Raw genomic sequence first — 22,478 nt, forward strand, 5'->3', positions numbered from 1 at the left:
GTGCTGCTAACCACCTCTACAGCTGAGCTGCCGATGAGCAGTGAAGCGTGGTTAGGCCTGTTCTTCCTGAAGTCGACAATGATCTCCTTCGGCTTCTCCCCGTTCAGGATCAGGTTGTTTTCTCTGAGAGACACATTTTCTTTTTTTTTGTTCTCAAGGATTATTCTTTGATGTTATTTTCCATCTGCTGATTCTGCTGTTGCAATCGGAGGTTGAGTGAACATACAGTATGCTGTATACTGTAAATTAACCTGATCTTAAATACCCTACCTATTGATTTTGTAAGTTTTATTGCAAAAAAAAAAAAACATTTTGAAGAGTGTTCATTCCACCTAAACTGTTTATTTACTTCTTACTGTAAATTATATGTTTATTTCTATCTTATTTTATGAAACACCAAAATCTGCATTACACTTTTATTTTGTTCAATTTTACATAATTTTGAAAATAATAAATCCCTTCATCAGAGGTAGGTAGATCAGTTACTCAGAAACTTACTTGAGTAGCCATTTTAATCCAATTTTTTTGCTATGCTTACTTGGGAAATTTCATTAAATTCTACTTTTACTTGAGTAAAAGTATGATAAAGTAGTGCTACTCTTGCTTAAGTATAATTTTTGGGTACCATAGGGGAATATAACTTGTGAGCCAATTACTAAATCCAAATGATCATTTATTGTCTTACTCTGACTTGGTGTCACTTTTCCAATTTCCTGCTACCCACAAAGAATATGATGTTGTGTTTAACGCAACCCCTAGTGGGTCATTAAAGCTTTTATCATCTTTACCCACATGTCAAATTTACTCAGTGCCAAGTTTTGATCCAAACTCCATTTATACTGATCATGATTGTCTTTTTATAAGTAAGAAAACAACAAAAAAAAGGTTAAGAATATTCTATTACAAGATGTTGTTTTTTCACCAGCTGGTATATTTTATTGGTCCAACCCTTTTGAAAATATAAATTGGAAGTGGACTTGGTTGCTCCTTAAAAAATAATTAATAAACAATAAAGTAAGAGAAATTTCTTATAAAATTATTCATAATGTTTATCCTGTTAAATAACTTTTGATAAGAATATATAAATGGGCTTTGGACCCAATGTGTACTTTTTGTAAAAAAAAAGAAAAAAACCTAATCAACCTTTTTGGGAATGGAAATAAAACAAAAAAATCCGGAAAAAACCGGCCAATTTTTCAAAAAAAAAAATCTTAACATTACTTTAACAGATAAGGATATTTTGTTTGGGATGGAGAAATGTGAATTTTTCAAAAGATAATTTTTATGTATTATACATTTTTTATTTTTATTATTATTTATGGTAAATATCATATTCATACCTCCAGATATTTACAACAATAACCTCTTTTTTTATTATCTTCTATAAATATCTATATAGAATCCTTATAATTTAATTAAAATGCTAAAGCCATGTATCATAACTGCCCATAAAGAATTATAACCCTTGAGCATAGATTAGACTTGATTTTGCCATTTTAAAAATAATATTTCTGTTCTGTAAAGCCCTTTGTTGTTGTATATGTTTGTAATTATTAATGTTCTATATTGCACATGTATGTTATTTCTTTGCAATGAAAAAAAAATGTGGGTACCGTACCCACCTCTGATAAATACTACTGACGTTTTGAGTTTTTCTGTGCTCCTTTATTCGCGTGTTTACGGTAGGATGATCCTCCAATCCCGCAGCACCTTTTCCTGCTTGCGGTTACATCTTTCAGCCTGAACTCCATTAAGGAGTGAGAAGCTGCATTTGTTTGTCGTTCATTCATCTGCTGCCTCTTCTCTCTTTCATTTCTTTCTGTTTCTTTTTGCAGAGCATCTCCTAGTGTTTGGTAGATTCCACCTCTGCTGGTTTTCGCTGAGGACCGTAAAGAGATTATAGGGATCCAGCAGCAGCAGTTGACGTTAAGACCTCCGGGCTTTAAGGATCAGGTTTTTATTTATAAACGCTTACATAAACCGGCAAACAGTGGCGTGTTGCTGTGTTTCCGAAGGCTTCCTTCTGTTTAAAACATAGTTTATTCTTAAACAATATTCTGCTGTAGGAAGACATTTATCCGCCCGAGTTCATGCCAGATCTGCAGCGCTTTAGTTTTAAATACCATAGCATGAATCCTTTGTTGGGGGCCAACACGCATCCCCAGCAGCAGAGCCAGGCCCCCGGACACCCGGACTCCCCCTCTGTCCTCCTTCCCGAAGCCGCGTTTGGCGGACCGGACCCGGCGTCTCTTCTTCTGTCCGATCAGCTGGCACCGGGGCCCGACCTGCCGGGACAGCCGCAGACCTCTCCTTACCCCCACCACGCCCAGAGCGGCCCCTACCAGCACCGCGCAGTGCCGCCGCAGCAGCAGCCGCACCCCCCTGCAGCCATGGCCCTCAGGAACGACCTGGGCTCCAACATCAGCGTGCTGAAGACCCTTAACCTCAGGTTCCGATGCTTTTTGGCCAAAGTGCATGAACTGGAGCGCAGGAATAAAATTTTGGAGAAGCAGCTGCAGCAGGCGCTGGATGCCAACAAGAGCTGTCAGGATGGATGCTGTGAGAACAAACTGCACACCCAGGAGGCAGGTGTGCAAACTGGGTTTGTGGGGACCATCCCACTCAGACCAGGCTCTCTTCCATTTCACAACACTAACAACTCAGCAAGGAGGCCCACAAGCCTGTTTCCACCATCATCTGCAACAACTTTCTCACCAGCAGCTACTGAAAACTCCTTTTTAACCCAAACCAATGCAACCTGCAACCCAACCATCACCATCAGCCAGTCCTCCCCCTGTGTGGATTCTCCGGTGTCAACCAAAGGAACCCAACACATCTCCACCAACCCTCCTCCACGGTTCCTGCCGGGGACCATCTGGTCTTACAACCATACCCGCAAGTTTGGCCCTGGGGCAGAGCGCCTGCCAAGCCCCGGGGTATCCTGGATGCACCCGGATGGAGTTGGGGTCCAGATTGACACCATCACCCCTGAGATAAGAGCCCTCTACAATGTCCTGGCTAAAGTGAAGAGAGAGAGAGATGAATATAAACGAAGGTAAGATGACCAAAAAAAAAACACTTTTATTTTTCAACTTTGTCTGATTGTAAATACTCTCTTGCAGAACTACTTCCTGTTTTTTTGTGCCATGGTTGCTTTTAATGAGTGATCAGGGCTGTTGAGCAGCTGCAGATCAGCTGTCTTCAGCAGGAGACAGCTCCTCTGTAAAGTCAGCACAAAACTTGTCTGTCCTGCACCTCCTGCTTGGTCTGCATTCACCTCATGATTTCACCACAGCGGCAGGTGGTGCTGCTACAAAAGGCAGAGGAAATATGCACATGTGAGGAGCTAAATATAAACTGAATGAGTGTTAAGATTGCAGAAAGGCCAGGTGGTGTTGCGTCTTTCTAAATTACAGCTGATGTTTATTGGACTTGATCCACAAAACAAATGAGCTACTATCCTAACTTTGTTTTGTTAGTAAAAAAATAATTAATTTAGGCCACAGCTGTGAGATGAAGTCATTTTAGCAGGGATCCCTCAGAACAAAAGTTTACATTCAATGTGACTCTCCTGAAATAAACAATTTAGGGTTTGTTATATGGGGCTCTGTTAGAAGATTATGTTGTGCAACTTGAGTATATTTATTTTAAATGTGTTTAAATATGTTATTTTATCAGATTTCATTCAGACTGTCATATATTGTTTATCAACACGTGTCGTACTGGCAGTGTGTTAAAACAACAAATATGTGTATATCAGGCTCAAATCATGTTGAAACAGATAGTTCTGCGTGTATATAGAATAAATTGCTTCCATTCAAAATATAAGAGTTTATCAGCAAATATCATTCAGCTCCAAGTCAAACATATTTCAGTTAAAAACTCATGACTAAAGCTGTTATGATTTTCCCCTTTTGGGACTTTTTAGTTTTTATTTTTCAATTATAAATAATTCTGTTTTGTTTATCTTTGGTTTATTTTCCAATTTATGTTAATTTAAGCAGTCTCAAGTTACTCTCTGTTGCCCCCTTGTGCCTGTCTCCTTTCCCCTAGCTCCCTTCTAGTCTCTTCCATCCACATCTGCTCCATATCAGTTGAGTACCAAAGTCTTTGTTCTGTCTCCCATTTATATTCTCCCTGTGCAGTTCTTCAGTTCTGGTTCCTTGTTCTTTGTTGCTTCCTCGTCTCTGGCTCCCCACGCGAGTTTTCCCTGATGTTTGCTGGTTTTTGGTTCTCAGTAGTGATGGTGAGATGAAACCTCATGAGGCATTTGGCCATATTGCTTCAATGATCCCCGCACTTCATGAAGCTTTACGTGAACATGTCACCACCTACTGGTGGAGTGCATAACTACAGCTAGTAACATAATCTGTGTTTTTTTGCGATTGTTCTTTTTGGATTTTTTTCCCCTATTTAAAGCTGCAGTCTGTAACATTGAGAAGAGAGCAGACTTCGACTGAAAATTTGAAGAAAAACAGGTTTCACGCCACTCCCCCACCCTCTCTGCTTCACTCATGCCCCACCTCCAAGCTCCACCCCTCTCACAGCATCTGCGCGGCTACCGCATGCGACCAGAAGGGGGGGGGGATTCAGCGTGTGAGAGCTGTGATTGACACTCCATCAGAGCAAAATGAAAGGTGTTGGTCATTTTTATTCAAACATAATAGTTTTTCCTCAGTCTTTGGTTTTAATATGATTTGAGTTTATGTGTTCAACCAATCTTTTGGTTGAACCAACCAATCTCATTTGGCAGTGTTTTTAGCCAATTTATATTTGTACAAGGGCAAACCAATACAAATTACTCACATACGCCAAAAACTTGTTAAGTATTATCACAGCTTTCAAAAGTCTATAGTGGGTCTCGAACCAACAACCTCAGGAGTGGAAGTCAAGTCAATGTCTTACAGCTGACTCAACTAGCAATGGTGCCTTGCATATATTTATATTCATTACATTGTTTAATCTAACCAAAATAGAACCAAACAACTAGATTGGTTATTTTTCGAACCAATCCATTCTTAGAATATATCCAAACTCTGTTCAACTGTTAGTAACTCTCCTACAAACTCCCACATCTTGACTGAGTAGTGAGGCTGTTTAAATGCCTGTCGAAGTTCTCGAGCGGTCAGAACCACTTCCTGCAGCGGCCACATGGCATTGCGGTAGAGAGGCTTGGACGTCATCTATTTTGGCCCCGCCCCTAAATGAATAACACCTCGACACACACTTCAGGGAAACGCCCCCTTTATTAATCAACACACGCCTTGAAGCCTCTGCTCATCTCATACCATCACTAGTTCTCAGGATTTTTGTGTTTTTGGATGTTTTCCTCACCTTTTCTTCATTAAACCTACAAGAATTCATCTCTACATTTGGGTATTCAAGAAACCTCAACCCCCTACGTTGACAAAAACTAGTGAAACTCAACTAAACTAAGCTACTTTCTAAGAAGAAGCAAAAACATGTTTGAAAGCTAAAATCAATGAGATGACGCAATAACATCACAATTTAGCATGAATTTTGTGTTTGAGAAGCAAAGTTTATCTTGAAGAATTTGGGATGTGATCAAATTGGCTTTTTACTAATTTAGATCAAGGGGAATATGTTCAAACTAGCAGCTACCACACATGGGGATTCGATTGAATTACTTTGGATCATAATTTGGTAATCAAAATGTAATGAGGGTATAAGAAAACACATAAACATTAATGTCATATTATTGTTTAAACCCCCTAGTGAAATAAAAATTGTTTTAGCCTTATAAACAACAAATAAGACATGTTACTGTCCCATAGCATACCATGTGATCCATCTTGTTAGCTTTGTCTTTACTTAACATTAAACACAGGAAATGATCAAAATCATCAAAAGACCTATTGTTTAACTGGAGAATCTGTCCCTAATGGTGCCAGACCTGCAAACGTCTGTTAATCTATTTGGAAGGCTTGAGTTTTCCTCCAGCACTTAGCAGCATAGCAGAAGGCCACACACATGAGAGGTTCCTTTGTCCCAGCCTGGTAAACATCAGGGAAGAGCTTCATAAAGCCCCTGTCCCAGAATCTTGTAAAACACTGGCATACGCTGGACTTTCGATGTGTTTTTTCCAATTTTGGGCATATATATAGAGTTTTCATAAGGTTTTTCCAACGACAGCCTAAGTTATGCACAACACACAGCAGCTTAATGCCCATGAAATGTCACAAACCAGTGTCCTGAGGGGGGCAGCAATGCTCCTGGAGGCGCCCGGCCTGCATAAAAAGATTTATTTGATCGCGGGTTTGACCTAGCTGCTGTTTGCCATCCACCAAAAAATAAATAAATAAAGGATAAATATATAAAAAGAAGAGAGAAAAGGAAAGAAAGAAGGTTTGTAGTCACAGCGGATTCCGCGTAATGTCTGCTAGGAAGTTTATTGGTCGTGGCCTTGTGCGTTAACGCATCACACTCACCTTCTCGCTTCACCCTATGATGGGGATGAAGTCTGGAGGAGTACTGACGCTTTCCTCCAGTGAACCCTCCTTTGTACCAAAACGCTGCCAATACAGCATTAAACAGTAGCTGTATGCTGGAAACACATTCAGTGGTGATCTGGAACACGTCAAATATGTTAATATCCGTTGGAGATAAGTCATTGATAAGTTACGCATAAGTTAAGAACAAGTTACTCATAGGTTTTGGATAAGCTAGACATCATGAATTATGAGTAACTTACACTTAACATATGTCAACGATCAAATAATTTACCTGTAACTTATGGCCCACGTATGAGCATACACTGGCATATGTCAAGAAATTTTGAACATGCTCCAAATTTCTCAACGTACTTGCCATTTATCGATGTATGCCAGCGTGCTTCAGCATGCTGATATCTTATATAAAACTGACCCATAACTTATCCAACATATATCAGCGTTTTTGCCAGATTTTTCTTATGTCAGTCATACATAAGAAAAAAATCGTCAAGGTGTGACAGGGGCTTTAGGAGTCTCTTACCTCCAGTCCAAATCTGTCAGTTCTGAAACTCAGAGAGAAATGTTGCAAATGGTCTGTTTTGCAGTAAGTTGGTTCTGAAATGTTAACCATTTCGGAGATCTGGACCTTTGGCCTGTGTTTCCACGATAGCTTCCTCTACCAATGTGAACCCCTGGGCACCTTCAAGGAAAGAGAAAGAAATCCTGTGTGGTGTGGTTTTTTGTCCTCAACACAGTGGTGGTGCCAAGCCACATCACCATGTGAGGTGTCTTGTGGAACCCTTGTGAGGGCAACAGCACGGTGGAGCCGAACTGCACCTTCTAATCCAGAGGTCCTCTGGCCTCATCCCTTTCAGTCTTTTTTCATTTTTAGTTTTTTGAGAACTTGAGCTCTGTATCTCTGCAGATGCTCTGGTTGGACTATCAAGTATTTACTGAAAAGGGTCTCATGTTGCACGGCATTAGAGTCTGCAGCCACATCATACCAATTTCTTGATATAAGAGGTGGAAGATTAAGCGCCAAGCCCGGAGCAGACCTCCGACATCTCTTCCACTAATTTTATTAACACATTCATATAGAAGAACAGCATGAAATTGCTGCCTCTGCAATTACGACACACAAACAAGCAAAATAAAGACAAAAGACAAAAAAGAGACTCAGTTCTTGCTGCAAAAATTGGATTACAAATTAATTGTTCACAAACTATATTAGGACGAATGGTAGATCAATTGCGGTTTTCTTGGCAATAAGTTAAGTTATGCGCCAGTGTGTCAGGGTGAAGAAAAAGCTGACCAAAAGGAGAAGCCCCTGTTTTACCCGTCTGTTTCTGTCCTGACCCCAAGCTATTGGGATGAGAAATGGGCCATGAATGGGAAGCCTGGGTAGACCAAGAACCTATGGAAGGGACTATTGGGAAATTTCCATCCAATTTGTTCTAGTTCTCAACCATTGTTTGAGCTAAAGGTAGTTCTTAACTAATTCTGTAAATAAACTAGTTTGCTGTCCACATCGCTTACTGGAGATCCAAGTTGGAGCCATGTCATTAAAAATGTCTCCAGGTCTTGCTTGGCTCTCCAAGCTTCATCTGGTCTTTTTGTAAAATATTAATTAACCACACTGATCTAGTACCACACTAATGTCACTAATGTTATTCCAATACCTCAGCAAACAGAAGCTCTCATAACAACATCTTAACAGCACCGTTGTAGACCTAGATCTATTAACACATCCTGGTAATATTAAAAAATACTCACAGTTCATGGCATCAACTCAAAGGCTGAAGCCTTATTGACCTACTTAAATTCAGTGATCTTGTTATTAAGACTTTTTTCCTCTTGAATTTGACCTATCAGAATTAAACACCAATGTTTTTAACATACTACATCAATGGTTGCTGTACCCATGAGGTACCTGACTCTGGCTCCCATCAAAGGCATTTGTCTTTTTCTATGTTCTATTAGCAGATTCGCACCAGTTAGAAAGAGTTTGTCTCTTGTTCTAAGCGACCACTAGTCTCTGCATATCCTTCCTGATGTAGGAGTATTTTGGAATCCTCCACAAAGAGCTGGAGAAGGATGTCTTTCCCTCTGGAGTCTTGTACTAAGGCAACCTAAATTTCAATAAACAGAAGACAACGGCCGGATTAGCGTTTTGTATGAGTTTGAAAGACTTCTCTGTATGTGTTCCACACAGGAAGGTCAATGGTGATGCACCGCCTCATGTCTCCAGTTTCCTTTTGCCTTTTAATAAAAACATTCATTAGAACTTGGACAAGGGATTAAAAGATCAAGAATATTGAAAACAATTACCAATGCTAGAATTGTTTTATTGTTTTTGCTGTGGTCTTGTACATTTTAGGGTTTATTTGTATGATTTTTTTTGTCCTGCTCATTAGATTTTCTTTTAATAGAAAATTAAGTATTTTACATTTTAAGATGGTGAAAGTATTACTAACTTTTATCTTTAGCCCATTAGACCAGGTAACCATACTCTATTCTGAATTAAGAGAGTTATTCATTTACTCCTTTAACAGAATCTAACAGAAATCTCTATCACTTAAAGTCGACATGCTTCAACGTCCAGCTGGAATCAAGATGGCACACTCTTTCCTATTTTCAGTAATTGGACAGAGTTATTGTCTTCTCTGGGTGACCTTCAAGAGGCCTCATGATCCTGCACATTCATCAGCGCGTTGCCCTTGCATTGTGTCCCAGCGAGCAGTGATGCATTCTTCAGACTATCCTGACCACATTACAGTGGCTCTTTGTGGACGAATGCAGAGGGACAACTGCAGCCACTCAGTAATTTGACATTGCTCGGTCTTCTGGTTTCTTTGCACATGGAAACTATAGACTGACTAAATACTTGTCCAACTTATGAGAGCCCAAGTCAGTTTGCATTGAGATCTTCAGATTTTGAGATGATTGTTTTTTACTGTCTAAATAGAAGCAAGGTTAATGCAGGTCGGATCAAAGCCTCTGTCATCGAGGCCTTGAGGTAGTTTATGCGAAGTACCTTCCCTTTTCTCTCTTATTGCCCCTTACTTCCCTCCACTGAGGTTACCACCTCAGCCTTTACTAGAGTAAAGCAGACGCAAACATCCCACTTCCTCTCCTTTGCAGACATTTTCTTCCATTGCGCAGCCCCCCCAACACACACACACACACAGTATCTGCAATGCAGTATGCACTGCAAAGCTGTAACAGCTCAAAGGAGGGGGCCTCAGCACTCCTCGACTTTGCGCCTATCAGACAAGCGTCCCCCATACGAAGTAGCCCCTGTTTCATGAGTCAGATCCTTTCAGATTTAGTATTCCCTGATGGGTTAAGCGTTCTGCAGCATTTTGCAATTTGAACAGAGATTTTTGCAGAATGCAGAGCACGGATTTTCCCTCATGTGCTTATGAGGTGCAAGGCCAAGCCATGTGAGCTGTAACACTGTGGCTTTCAGTGTATTACAGTTTATGAGTCAATCATGTGAGCAGCTGCACACAAATATTCATTCACAAAGTTGGAAAAAGCTACAGTTTACTTCTAGCTCTCGTCTACTTCTTCTGTTAGTCGTGGTTGTTTCTTTTCATGAAACATGAAATAAATGCACTTTAAACCTCAGTTATTCCTTTTCTTGATAAAGTTTGTACTTTGTTTTGGAATAACGATATATTGTCTGTAGATTTAAAAAGTAATTGTATTATTTCTAGTAAAGTTTTATTTTAGCATAGTGTTTTCAAAACCAAAAAGTCTATGTATATTTCTTTATTTGTCTTCAGAAATGTCCTTTTATTCGCAACTAAAAATTAAATCAAGTATTTTAAGCCCCATTCAACACATTAAGAGCCCAAAATGTTCAGACATGGATTGTTTTTTTGGTTTTCCTTCCCATTGGTTGTTTACATTCCTTTACGGCCTAATGTGAACCAAAAGTGGGCCTTGATATTTTTCATTTTATGCATTATCACAACTAATAACTTTAGCTAAATAAATAAAATGTTTTCAGTTTCTTAACTGTTTTGATTTGTATTCAGCCGTCCTGAGTCAATAGTTGTAGCTCCAAGTCTTTTGGGGGTATGTCTCTTGTGTGTTTGCCTATTATTTATCCAAAACAGCTCAAGCTCAGTCAGTTGTGATGGAGAGCATCCCCTAACATACATTTTTTCATATCATGGGCTGTTCAAAGACCAGAATATACCGTGATTGATGAATCAATGCCCCGTGAGATGTTTAAAGCTTTGGATTTTGTTTTCCAACCAAAACCTGCCTAAAACTTTTCTGCAAATTCTTCCATGAATAAAACAGCTTGTCAATGAAATCTGTGTAAGAAGGCCACTGTTTTTCTAACTGCTTCACCTAAATAATTTTTGGAGAAGGTGAGGAGGCTGAAATGCTTGTGTGGTTTTGCTATCTCATTTTTTTATGCTGCTATAACCTTTAAGTGTGTGTACAACTTTGACCTGGATTGTGTATTTTAATGAGCCGTTATAGTTTATTGTCCTGCATTTGTTTCCCCATATCTCTGTCTACAATATGAGCTGTTGCTGAATGACTGTTCTTGATGTGGTGCCAACTGAACGCTTGGAGATCATGAGTTTCCATCTGAAGTTGGCATAAAATTTTCCTGTCACGCAAGGATTCCACCAGCAGTTCTTTAATTGTGTCGTTAAGGGCAGGGGGCGAAATAAGCCGACCCTTTTTAATCTCTATTTCACAGAAACATTTTTTTTTTAAAGTTCCGTTATTTGTTACATCCCTCTACTCCTCTTACAATGGAGAGGTGTTCATTGTGGATTATGGAGTTCAAACTATGTATATAGAAATAGGAATGATAAATATCCAATTTTCATCTTATCACTTTTTTTTTATTTTTTTTAGAATTTATACTTGAATAGAAAAACATTCCCAATGCCATCAGGAGGCCAGCTTTAAGCTATTACTTCTGTTACATCACATGTGGAGTTATGCGTTGTGGTAAAGAGTTTGTCAAGATGATTTGGACAAATTTGCACTCAGATGCTTAAAATCACCTAAAATGTTTAGAGAAGTAACAATTTAGATCACCGGATTAGGCAGACGTGTTGCTTACTATGATGTTTGAGAGGAAATCTATGTCATTGCATTGAATATTTGTCTGATTTAAGATGTTTGATATATAAACTGGCGGAAACTCCTCCATAAACTCATATATCTGTCTTTTAGATGGGAGGAAGAATACACAATGAGGATGGATCTGCAACAGAAGATAGCCGATCTTCAAGAGGTAACGCTATGCTGCCTCATGTTTAAACAAAAATCTTGCCTGAAATTGTTAATATTTTCACACGAAAACTCAACCTGAAGAGTGTTGTTGGCTTTAGACAGAAAATCTCAGGTAAATTACGATAAAAGGGATTTTGGCACGGCTATTTAGTTTGAAATTTCAATTGTCAGTTTAGGTAGCGGTAATGAAATTAGTTAAGTGATTTATTGAATTAATTTATTGGCTGGAAGGATGATACCAAAGCTACAGGTTGAGTCTAATGAGCAATGAACCACACCCTTTGAGGTACTCATATTTTCCATTCACCCTCCTTCGTATTCATTTTTAAATCATTCACTTTTTTTTTCCTAAAAGAAGACATTGTCACAAAGGAAGTCTTACTTCTAACTTAGATACTAATCTCTATGCTTTAGATTACCTTATTTGTACTTCCTACAGTTGTGTGTTATGCAGATTTTGTCTTTGGTTTCCTGTGTATGCGAGCTCCTTTATACTTACATGCACCGGTGCCAGGAATCTTCCTCTTGACCCCATTTAGAAGGCAGCTAGTTCAACCGCAAATAGCAAAAAGCCCCCCTCCAGAAAGATGACCATGGTCGCCATATTTCAGAAGAAGGGCAACTTCTCCAAAACTCAGCATGCATCTAGAGTGTTATTGTATGTTTTGCAGGGACTGAAAAGCTTACATGTTCTTGCCATCTTTTGTTTTGCATGTAACACCACAGGGTATCTCTGTAGGTGTTTGAATTAATCTTGTCTCTGGTTATTCTTATATGTGCAGGACCTGCAGGAGAGTGAAGGTTGTCAGGACGAACTGGCTCTTAGAGTGCAGCAGCTTAAGGCAGAGCTGGTTCTCTTCAAAGGCCTCATGAGCAATGTGAGCAGAATCGATACAGTCATGGGATAATCATTCCTTTTGTATCAGTAGGAATTCTTTTACTTTAGAAAATATGTGTATTTATTTTTCAACATGTTTATTAGATAAGAGACACTTAATAAATACTGAATAATAAATTCTGGGCCTTTCAAATGTATTTGTACCTCTTAGATATTTGTAATTTCTTTGAGTTACTTATGTTATATGTGACTGTTATAAAAACTTTTTAAAAGTAAAAAAAAACAAAAAAAACCTTTGTCATACATTTTAATCTGTACAATTTATAAGTCTTTCCCACAGATTCTCATTTAGATTTTGGTCTGAACTTTAACTTTTGATCCAAACCACCTTTTTTCACTGCATGCTCAGTGTTTTTGACCTGCTGGAATAAAAAGGTCTCATCTGACCATAGCACCTTCTTCCACATATCTGTGATATCCCCTAATCCTCTGGATTACCATTCTTGTTTACTTCTTGTTGCTCTGCATTGTGAAGTCAGTAGCTAATGGTTATCTTGTCCACACATTCTCCCACCTGAGTTTAGGATCTCTGTAGCTCCTGCAGAGCAACTCTTAGCCTCTTGACTGTTTTTCTTGCTCTAACAAACCTCTTCTCAGAATGGCTTCTGCTAAACAGATAATAAATAACCTGTCCGTATTTGTTAATTAGGTTAGTTATGAAATAGTTGGTTATGATGAATTTTATTTAGGGGTATTAGAGTAAGTGGAGCTAAATGTGCTTGACTTCCACCTCCCAACTGAACACATTAAGTTGCTCTATCATTGAAAAGTAAAAAAATATATATACAGTGGATTTTTGTTTTGATCGAATAAAAGAAAAAAAAAAGTTTATGGGATTAATTTGCTAAGTTCTTGTACCAACATTTAAGAAATATTCTGTTAGAAGAGCAGAAATATTTGGGTTAAATCTTCTGCTGTTTTTTCCCCCCCGCATAAGTTTGGAAAGTTATTTTTTTGTCCTCTACAGAATTTGTCTGAGCTAGACACGAAAATCCAGGAGAAAGCCATGAAGGTGGACATGGACATCTGCCGGCGAATCGACATCACTGCTCGTCTGTGTGATGTCGCACAGCAGAGAAACTGTGAAGATGTGATCCAAATGTATCAGGTGCTCAGATGCCTGCTTCCATATAATCTTATCAACATGTTTGTTTGATCACTTAAATCTAACTGTGGTCATGTCATTGCAGGTCCCAAACAACCAATCCACTCTAAGTATCAGGCGTAAACCAACCCCCCTGTCAATTAACGGGACTGAGTGTGAGGAACCCGTCAACACCGAAAGCGAGATGGGCGTGGCTAAAGAAGAGGAACACTTTGGCTCCTCGGCCAATCAGATCAACGAGGAGATGCAGAGGATGCTGACCCAACTGTGAGTGGCCTGCAGAAGACAAATGTCAGAGTGCAACTCCATCCAGTTTTAATAATAACAATATGATGCATGTTTAATCTTTGTTATCACAGACGAGAATGTGAATTTGAGGATGACTGTGATAGTCTGGCATGGGAGGAGACTGAAGAGACACTTCTTCTTTGGGAGGATTTCCCAGGATGCACTCTACCTCCCGATCCGACCCACCAACCAGGAGAGGTAAGCTGTAAAGTTATTTTAAAAAACAGTCCCAATGTTAAACATGAATATGGTTTAAAAAGATGAAGGCTTCACTGTAAATTCAGGTTGTCATACACTGCTGTTTAAAAGTTTGGACATCCTTTATTTATTTACATATTGACTCAAATGTTCCATGGGTGTTTTGGTCTTTATAGTGAATTGACTGTTTAGCAGCTCAATTAAAGTTCTTCTTTGGGGTTTTGCTTTTAGGATTTTTCATTATCTAGGTAGTGTCAAAACAGTGCTGCTGATGTCCCGCCCCCTTTCCTATAAGTGGTTTAGATAGTTTTCTGAAAGCAAATTGTAGATATATCAAACTAGCAGTAGTGTCTCCTATCTGTCTGTAGTTCACTGCAGTGAAACTAATGACTTAAAAAATATAGCATATTAACCCAATACTAAAATTCTGTCAGGACTCAGTGATCTCTGCAATTTTAGCCCAGTTCTGATTAGCACTGTTCATGGGTTTAATGTGCTATAATGTGCATGGATATCAGCACTTCCATTTCTCTTGGTGGTGCTGTCACCAGAATCACTAGCTGCAGTTTTAGTCTCAATTATCTTCACCTACTGTAATGAAGATAAATGTAGCTGGAAAAAAGAAAACCTTAACAAAGCTTTCTTCCCCAACAGGCAAACTCTATGGGTTTGTCTGAAATCATTGTAATACATGGTTTGGTGATTTAAAGTTCATGCTCTACCTATTTTGTTTTCTTGTTTTCTTCTTCAAAAGGAGAGTAAAAATACTGATACAACAGTTGCAGTTTTCTAATTCCTTTAGCTTGGAATGTAACAACTAACTGCTGCATCTAATCACATTTTTTCAACATTCAGGAAAGTTGTTTTAAAGGTATAGTGGAGGATTTTCGTGAATTTATAAAACAGATTCGCCCTCTCCACTTAAAAAAAAAAATGCACATGCACACTCCTGTACCCTCCAGAGAGGGAACGTCTATTAAACACAGGCACAGAGCATGCACAAACCCACGTGCACGCTCTGTTTAAAAGTTGGTGTTTGCGGCTTACTTTCCAAAAGAAGACTGCAATTTGTCCACTGTGTCAGACTCACCACCGGTAAGGGGAAATGGGGACGAGCACGTAGGACGGCCTTACGTAAACATATCACCAGAATGATTGACAATTAGGAGGACCACTTATTTAGATGATCCATCTGGAAAAAGAGCATCCTCCTCTAGACCTTTAAGAAAGTAGTTGTTAATTACGGTATGCAATCTGTGGCTTGCAGCTGATTGTTCGTCATAAAAGGGAACACTCATATTAAAACATTCCATAAATAAAGCAGCTCTACTGATAAAATGTTCTACTAGCAAACAGCATCTGTCATTGTCTCAGTGCTTTGGCTGATGACTTACTGCTTGAATTATCATTTCTTTTTAATACTTCCAGCTGGTTCATGTCTCTTGGGTAAAAAGTGTTTCCAATTGACAACTGTTCTTTACCATTAAAGAAAGTTTTAACAAACATTCTTCTGTAATTACTCTGATTTGCAGACAATGCAGTAACATTATCTATGCTACATGTATGACGTTTATTAAAAAGTTATTTTTATTTCAGAAACCACTTTTTATACTTTGCTGCTTTGAAAGACAATAGAAATATATAGTCATAATTTGTGATATAAGATTTTAAATTGTTGGGGGGCTCAAAGATATTTTTTTACATTTAACTATCAAATAGTGATATGATATATTTTTCCACTTTCTTAATCTTTTTAAGCACCAAAAATGCCTGACTAATTACTAATACCAGACATGAAAACATTGGAAAGCATCAAAAATGCAAGGAAGAATGATGAAAGACCTTTAGAAACCTAAGATATATCTGCACTGATCAAGGCTGCGTTAAATAAAAAATATATATATGCATGTGGTTAAATTTTCAATTGCAGCAAAATTCGTAATCATTCTGTTGGATGTTTGTTTGCTATCAGTCTTTAAATCTAAAAACTCTTCTTTTTGATATAAAGCTTTCCACATCACAATATTCAAATATTTTTATGAAGCAAAATGTAAAATCCTGCTTCATTTAAGTTGATTAGAGTTAATTAAAATGGTTTGTATGTTTTCAGATTTAAATCAAGTTTTTAAGGTCCTGATGTCATGAGCTGTCTGTTGTAACACCTGGACAGCTGCAGTTTAGTGATGCGTACAAGCTTTATTGTTTCACAGCGTGGTTGGTCCCCCAATAAAAGCATGTCGGTGTTTTATTTCATTCAGCAGTCACTTCATTGTTGATGAACAGTCTGTTTCTTCTTTTAAACAACCCGTGTTTGTGGAATCTGACAATAAAACAACCATGGAAGCTATATGCTTGGATGGTTGTCTCTTCAGTGTCCAGTGATTATTTGACAGCAGGCTCATTTTATGCTTACTGCATTTTATCACCTCTACATATTTCTTTTCTGGTTCTCACAATGTCGCTGCTCTGTGTTTGTCTGTGGGAGGAGGACTGTCTGGAAAAGGTGATTAATGACACAGAATGTCTCTTCAAGTCCCGCGAGAAGGAATACCAAGAGACAATTGACCAAATTGAGGTCAGACACTTTTCAAACTTAAACATGTTGAATTAGATGTGTGCCCTCTGTGCTACTTTTATCCATTTTCATCCATATGTCATCTAAACAGAGATCTAAAACTGCTTTCCATATGTTTTACTTGTGTTAGATTCACATTTGAAACCCACAGTAACACTTAATGTGAAATATTAATAAAATAGCAATTAAAAGGCTTTATATAACTGCATTTTTTTCTGATTTTTATTCAGTGTTTTCTATCCCTTCAACCAATAAACTATTGTTTTAAGCAGGGCTCAATGTGACTGGCTGTGATTTTATGGATTTGAATCTTTGGGATGTGTTTCCAGCTGGAATTGGCCACAGCCAAGAGTGACATGAACCGGCACCTGCACGAGTACATGGAGATGTGCTCAATGAAGAGAGGCCTGGATGTTCAGATGGAGACCTGCAGGAGGCTCATCACTCAGAGTGGAGACAGGTAAAAACATGCACTTCAATTTGGCCTTATTTAAACATATTTTATGTTCTTTTAATATTTTAAGACTGTTCTGGTTCCCTGATAATGTGTTTTAACATCAAACTATTGATTATTGATCTCTTCCGACTGTAACCATAACCTACAGAATTTGGAAAAACATGCAAACAGGATGAGGCTTTAACTGAAACATTTCAGGGTTTAATAGCAAACAAAAACAACCAGAAGCCAAATTTCCAACTTGAAAGAATTATTACGTTGTTTTTCATTTGTAGAATTATAAACAACATTTTTATGCATTGTATTCTTTTTTTGTACATTTTCACCTGTTAGGTGTTCTTGTTCATATTTTCTGCAGACATGGTTAGGTTTATGGTAGATATAGCTAAAAAAAACTTCTTTTTTTTTTGCTGATGTTAGTTTTATTAACTGCTTTATTCTTTGGAGGTTTTCTGACCAGTACAGACACCATTACAAGCTTCTGTATTCTCACCCTTTTTTTAAACAACTGCAGAATAAACTAAAGCCATAACTGTTTTAATATTTATTCATTCCTCTCTTGTCTCTTTACAGTCTTTACAATATATTGTTACAATTTGGAATTATTACTATTCTCCATCCTATATTCTATAATATTTTTCTTTTTCTGTCTTTGTTATATGTAGTACCCCTGTTGTTCCATCAGAAGAGAGCGATCAGAGAGAAACAGACAAGTCTTCGTCTTCCTCCCTCTCTTCATCAAGCAATGGGAGAACTTGACAGTTTATCACACGGCTGTTTAAAGATGCTGCATTCATGTGACCTCTGGGTCAAACGGCAACAGTACAACACTGTAAACACCTAAACTATGGCAATGCTGTGTTTACATTGCCTCATGCAACAAAACCTTAAATTATTGAATTATCTGTTGTCTGTGAATATCAGTCTGAGAGAAATCCTAAAAAAAGCAAACCTTGTGATTAATTTAAGAATGCGAGAAAGTTAAGATTCTGAACAAAAAAACAGCTGTTAGTCTTTGTGAAGAAAGGATGCAACAAAAAACTCAAAACAAGCTTATTTGAATTTCCAACTCATCACACACTTTATTGATGATGTATGAGCAACAATAACATGAAGGAAATATTTTATCCTTGAGGTCCACTCCTGATATATTTCATGTCTTCCTGTCCATTGAATTTCAAAATTAATAAATTTATTGTTAGAATACTGATGCCATAAATATAACAAGTTATTTTCCCCCATTAGAAAGTTTCTAAGTAATGCATTCTTTTTGTAAGATAGGATCATCTGATGCACAATTTATTAGTTTTTTTCAACAGATATCTTCATAAATTAATACCATATGCTAATTGTTTTACAAATCAAAGAAAGAGATAAATATAAAAAAAAATAATTTCAAACAGAGTCAAAGTTTTTGCTGGACCTCATACTCCACTACAAACATCTGTTGTTGAGCCAAACCAGTTTAATATGCAAAAATGATTCTGGGAGGGGAGACGGTCAAAGACAAGCTTGTGCAGTCTCATTATTTATAGGCTAAGAATCGTGTAATTTCCTCTCCCACCTCTCAGGCTCCTTTTAGCTGAACTACTGTTAAGATGAACTCACCACCATGCTGTAAGTTGCTTGGTGATTAAATTTAGACGGGCTTTAAAGGAACAAACAACGTTTTGCTTTCAGAGAACCGTATCTAAGCATTATTACTGAGTGGTGGTGGTAAACATAACAGAGCACTAATATGATAACCGACAACATACTACGTTTAAAAAAAAAATAAAATTACATGAATGCAATAAGCACTGAATAATAAAGTTCTCGAGGCGGTTACCTGTAAGAGCCAGCTTATTGACTGCCGAGTGTCAGTGTAAAGAAAAATTAAGGAATTGATTTTGTTTTTTTTAAGGAAATTGTTTCTGTATGCAAAAATTACATTAAAAAAAAAAAGCTTTCTAAGGGATTCTAAGAGATATTCACTGTTGGTAAAAAAAAAAAAAATTGGCCAATCACAACGGTTTAAAAATTATCCTTTTGATTTTTGAGTTGTGTTAAGATGGCAGAAATCTACTTAAAAACGTCCTGATTAGCTGTTGCTTTAAGTCTTGGGTAAAAAAAACAAAAATTTTCCTAATTCTTTAAGCTGATTGCTTAAAATGGTTGACAACAATTTAAGATATTTATTTTGTATAACCTCTCCACAGCTCCTCACTATAAACAAATCTTTCAGAGTTCTTTTCCATGGCAGAAATTAGATATGGACCTGCTCGTCTTGTTATTTGCCCTCCAAATAGAGCTAATCTATATTCCTCCAAGTTAGACATAGTCAGTGCAAATAAGACACCAGGAAAACATGTATGGAATACATAAAAAACAATGAAAATCTCTTAAGGATATTGGCTTGTGGGCCAGAGAACAACGTAGCTTGAACATTTTTAAAAGGCCTACTCTATCATAGAAAATAACTTAAACAAAAAGATCAACGTCTGTGGAGGTATAAAATAAGTCCACCTTGAGCTTATCTCTGCTCTCTCTGCGTCACTTACTATTAATAACTCAACTGTTTTTTCCAAACTTTTGCAGCTTAAAAGGCTGGAGTAAAGGCTGCTGATTACTTCAAATAATTTCTCAGAACTTAATTTTAAATATCTTTGTTCAAAGACTCTTATTTTGTTTTAGTTTTAAAGGCTGCTGGTAAGCTACTCATATCTCCCCGCAATCTTAGTTTAAATTATAAAAAAAAACTGCCTTAAGATTCAATATTTTTTAAGATTACGGAACAAGAACAGTTAGATAAAATTCCAACCCGAAAACAATACAGAAAAATAATCTCTTCTTTTTTCTACCTGCCTGCAGAAGAGGCAACAAGAACCCCCAAGACAGAGTTTTAAGAATAAAATGGTGTCAGTCTGTGCTCATAAATATGGGTGGAAGAAAAAAATAGTTTATCATAGAGTATGTAGCAGCCATTGCTCTGACTATTGTCACTAATTGATGAAAACGAAACACTGCTTGGACCAAATAAAGAAGTTTTGTTAATCACTACAAATGAGATATTGATAGCCCTCTAAAAACCTAAAATAACTCAAACTATGTGTTTAAGGTTAGAGATGGTTTCATGTTTGCTTGACTTTACAGTGAAAACTATGCTTAATTTCTCCAGACCTAGATCGTTTAAAAAAAAAGGAAAAACCCGCAGCCAGTCTATCCTCCTCAGAATTTTACCTTTAACAATCTAAAGCAGTACTTAAAGTTAGTCTTTTGGAGAGTAAGTCCAATAAAATAAGCAGCTACAGCAGCAAGGTATATGAAAATTAACAGCTAGCAGCCTCAATCATACCTGCATTCCTCTTAAGTGGGGCTACTGTAACAGGGGTAATTAGCACAAGGTTTGTGTCAATGTAATCCATACAGAAAAAAAAAAAAAAATCTTGAAATTTAACCAATTCTTTTAGAAGGCAGTGATGGTACACCTCCTAAAACCTGCCTGGACTGTGCGTTAAAACTGTACTTTGCAATAAAGATGAGCCATTAATAATGTGTTTTGCAGTTAAGCTATAGCTTAGAGTGAGCATGGGTGAGCAAGAAGACAGCAAAATAACTGAAAAATTGTCAAAAAATGATTGTCAAAACTCACTGAGTGCCAAAATAAATGTCAATAGTGTGACTCAATAGGAAATGGTTGAGAAAAGAGTGAAGCTATGTCGCCAAGGTGCTTGATGTATATAACTAAACCTATTTTTGAGCCTAGAAGCGTTTGCACATTGACAGGATGAAAAACTATATGAATCATATAGTATGAAGCTGGATATGACTTGTTTGTTTCCACTTCCTTAACATATTTCAGGTGAACTTATAATACATACCTCATGTTTCATTTATGTTGTGTTTTAAATCACCAAATATACACACCAATACAGGACAACATGTCTGGTCATCTTCACTGTTGAGGGGGGAGTAACCCCTGCATCACTGCTGTACAATACTATCAGATAATCTTCTCGTTTTATTCAGTCTAGCTAAACCAGGTGAAATGTTGTGACTCTTACTCAAATTGTTTCAGCGATAAAAGATGATAGCTTTCAGCTTTTGCATGTGAGGCTGTTTGAATCAGCTGCTTCGAGTGTTTTACTGCTGTTTTAATGCTGAAAGATGTCAAATATGTGCCGTGTGAGTCTTCAAACAGCAATCCCTTTTATTGTCAGACACCGAGTGAGTCTCTCCTGTATGCATGTGCCAGTGTGTCTGTTTTTGAGTCTTTTCAGTGGGTGTTTTTAAAACGACTTTTACTGGCGCATATGCATAGCGTTGTAGAAAATGAAACAGGATAACTGAAAGGTGACATTTCAGACTAAGCTGTCTTTTGTCTGTGGTCACCCATTAAATTAAAAATCAAATGATAGCTTTTTTCCATTAGTAAACTTCCTTTAAGACGTGTGCCTGTCTGCCAAGTGAAGTCAATTTAAAAACAACTCAAGTTCAGAAAACCGATCCAGTGAAATACCAGTGCTTTTGCAAAATGAGCGTGTAATGGCTATGAAATAATAATGAAAATATAGCTTTGATATATTAAAGGCGAGCTCTAAGAGGGTCCACAGTCACATCACTGAAACAAAGGGTAACAAATCTTGAATAAAAATCTGACTTGCAAAAATGTTGGCAGATTAAAACATACAAGCGTGTCTACTGAAGAGAAACCCTTACCTCCAGAGGTTAACACAAATTTGTGTCATGTAAAATATGTAAACTAATCCTTTGACCCTATCAGGAGTTTTGGGTGTTTGACCTTGTGTCAAAACGAAAAAAATAAAAAAGGTTCTGGTTTCAAAGCTTTATTGCAGAGCTAAAGTATGTAATGTATAAAGAGAGACTGAAAGAATAAAATATCCAACTGATAAATAAAAACTTGTCGTTTGTTGTGCACACTTGACATTAATGCTTTTCTTTTTTTAGGCTACTATACTTAATCCAAGAATCAATCATACCCCTCATAGATTTAGGTTCAATATCTTAAACCTTTGGAAACGTTTAGTTTTTTTGTCCCCTATTAAATGTTTTAGAGGGACCCTGCCAGAGTCCTGGCTTCAATCTGGAAGAGAATGTGAGAACCTTCAAAGTTTTTTTTTTATTTTTTTTTAGGAAGTATTTTCAAATTTCCATCTGATTATTTTACTTTTTAATAAAATGTAATAATACAAAATAAAAAAAGATTTTTTTTATGTTTCATTGAATTTAAAGGG

At 37.4% G+C, this 22,478-nt stretch overlaps 1 protein-coding gene across 4 annotated transcripts; it reads left to right on the plus strand.

Moving 5' to 3' along the window:
• The first annotated feature begins 1,585 nt into the window (after nt 1-1,585).
• Nucleotides 1,586-22,124, plus strand: iffo1 (intermediate filament family orphan 1). 4 transcript variants are annotated; one of them, XM_015370815.1, is made up of 9 exons: nt 1,598-3,055; nt 11,664-11,724; nt 12,506-12,601; nt 13,589-13,729; nt 13,812-13,993; nt 14,086-14,212; nt 16,698-16,787; nt 17,117-17,247; nt 17,910-22,124. In XM_015370815.1, exons 1-9 carry the CDS (start codon nt 2,091-2,093, stop codon nt 18,001-18,003), a joined length of 1,887 nt encoding a protein of 628 aa, XP_015226301.1. In that variant the 5' UTR covers nt 1,598-2,090; the 3' UTR covers nt 18,004-22,124. The 4 variants fall into 4 exon arrangements, with proteins under 4 accessions (XP_015226303.1, XP_015226301.1, XP_015226302.1 ...); XM_015370816.1 differs by having other exon boundaries at nt 1,603-3,055; nt 16,701-16,787; XM_015370814.1 differs by having other exon boundaries at nt 1,607-3,055; nt 16,695-16,787.
• The last annotated feature ends 354 nt before the right edge of the window (nt 22,125-22,478 follow it).

Source organism: Cyprinodon variegatus, unplaced genomic scaffold (genome assembly GCF_000732505.1).
Source record: "Cyprinodon variegatus isolate N-32 unplaced genomic scaffold, C_variegatus-1.0 Scaffold48, whole genome shotgun sequence".
In the NCBI taxonomy this organism is placed as follows: domain Eukaryota; kingdom Metazoa; phylum Chordata; class Actinopteri; order Cyprinodontiformes; family Cyprinodontidae; genus Cyprinodon; species Cyprinodon variegatus.

Excerpts from the sequence above, each read along its gene's own strand:
- iffo1 (XM_015370814.1), top strand. The coding sequence starts at position 2,091 with ATGCCAGATCTGCAGCGCTTTAGTTTTAAATACCATAGCATGAATCCT. Across the intron at positions 3,056-11,663 it reads AGAGATGAATATAAACGAAG|ATGGGAGGAAGAATACACAA; the intron begins GTAAGATGACCA and ends TCTGTCTTTTAG. Across the intron at positions 14,213-16,694 it reads CGACCCACCAACCAGGAGAG|GAGGAGGACTGTCTGGAAAA; the intron begins GTAAGCTGTAAA and ends GTTTGTCTGTGG.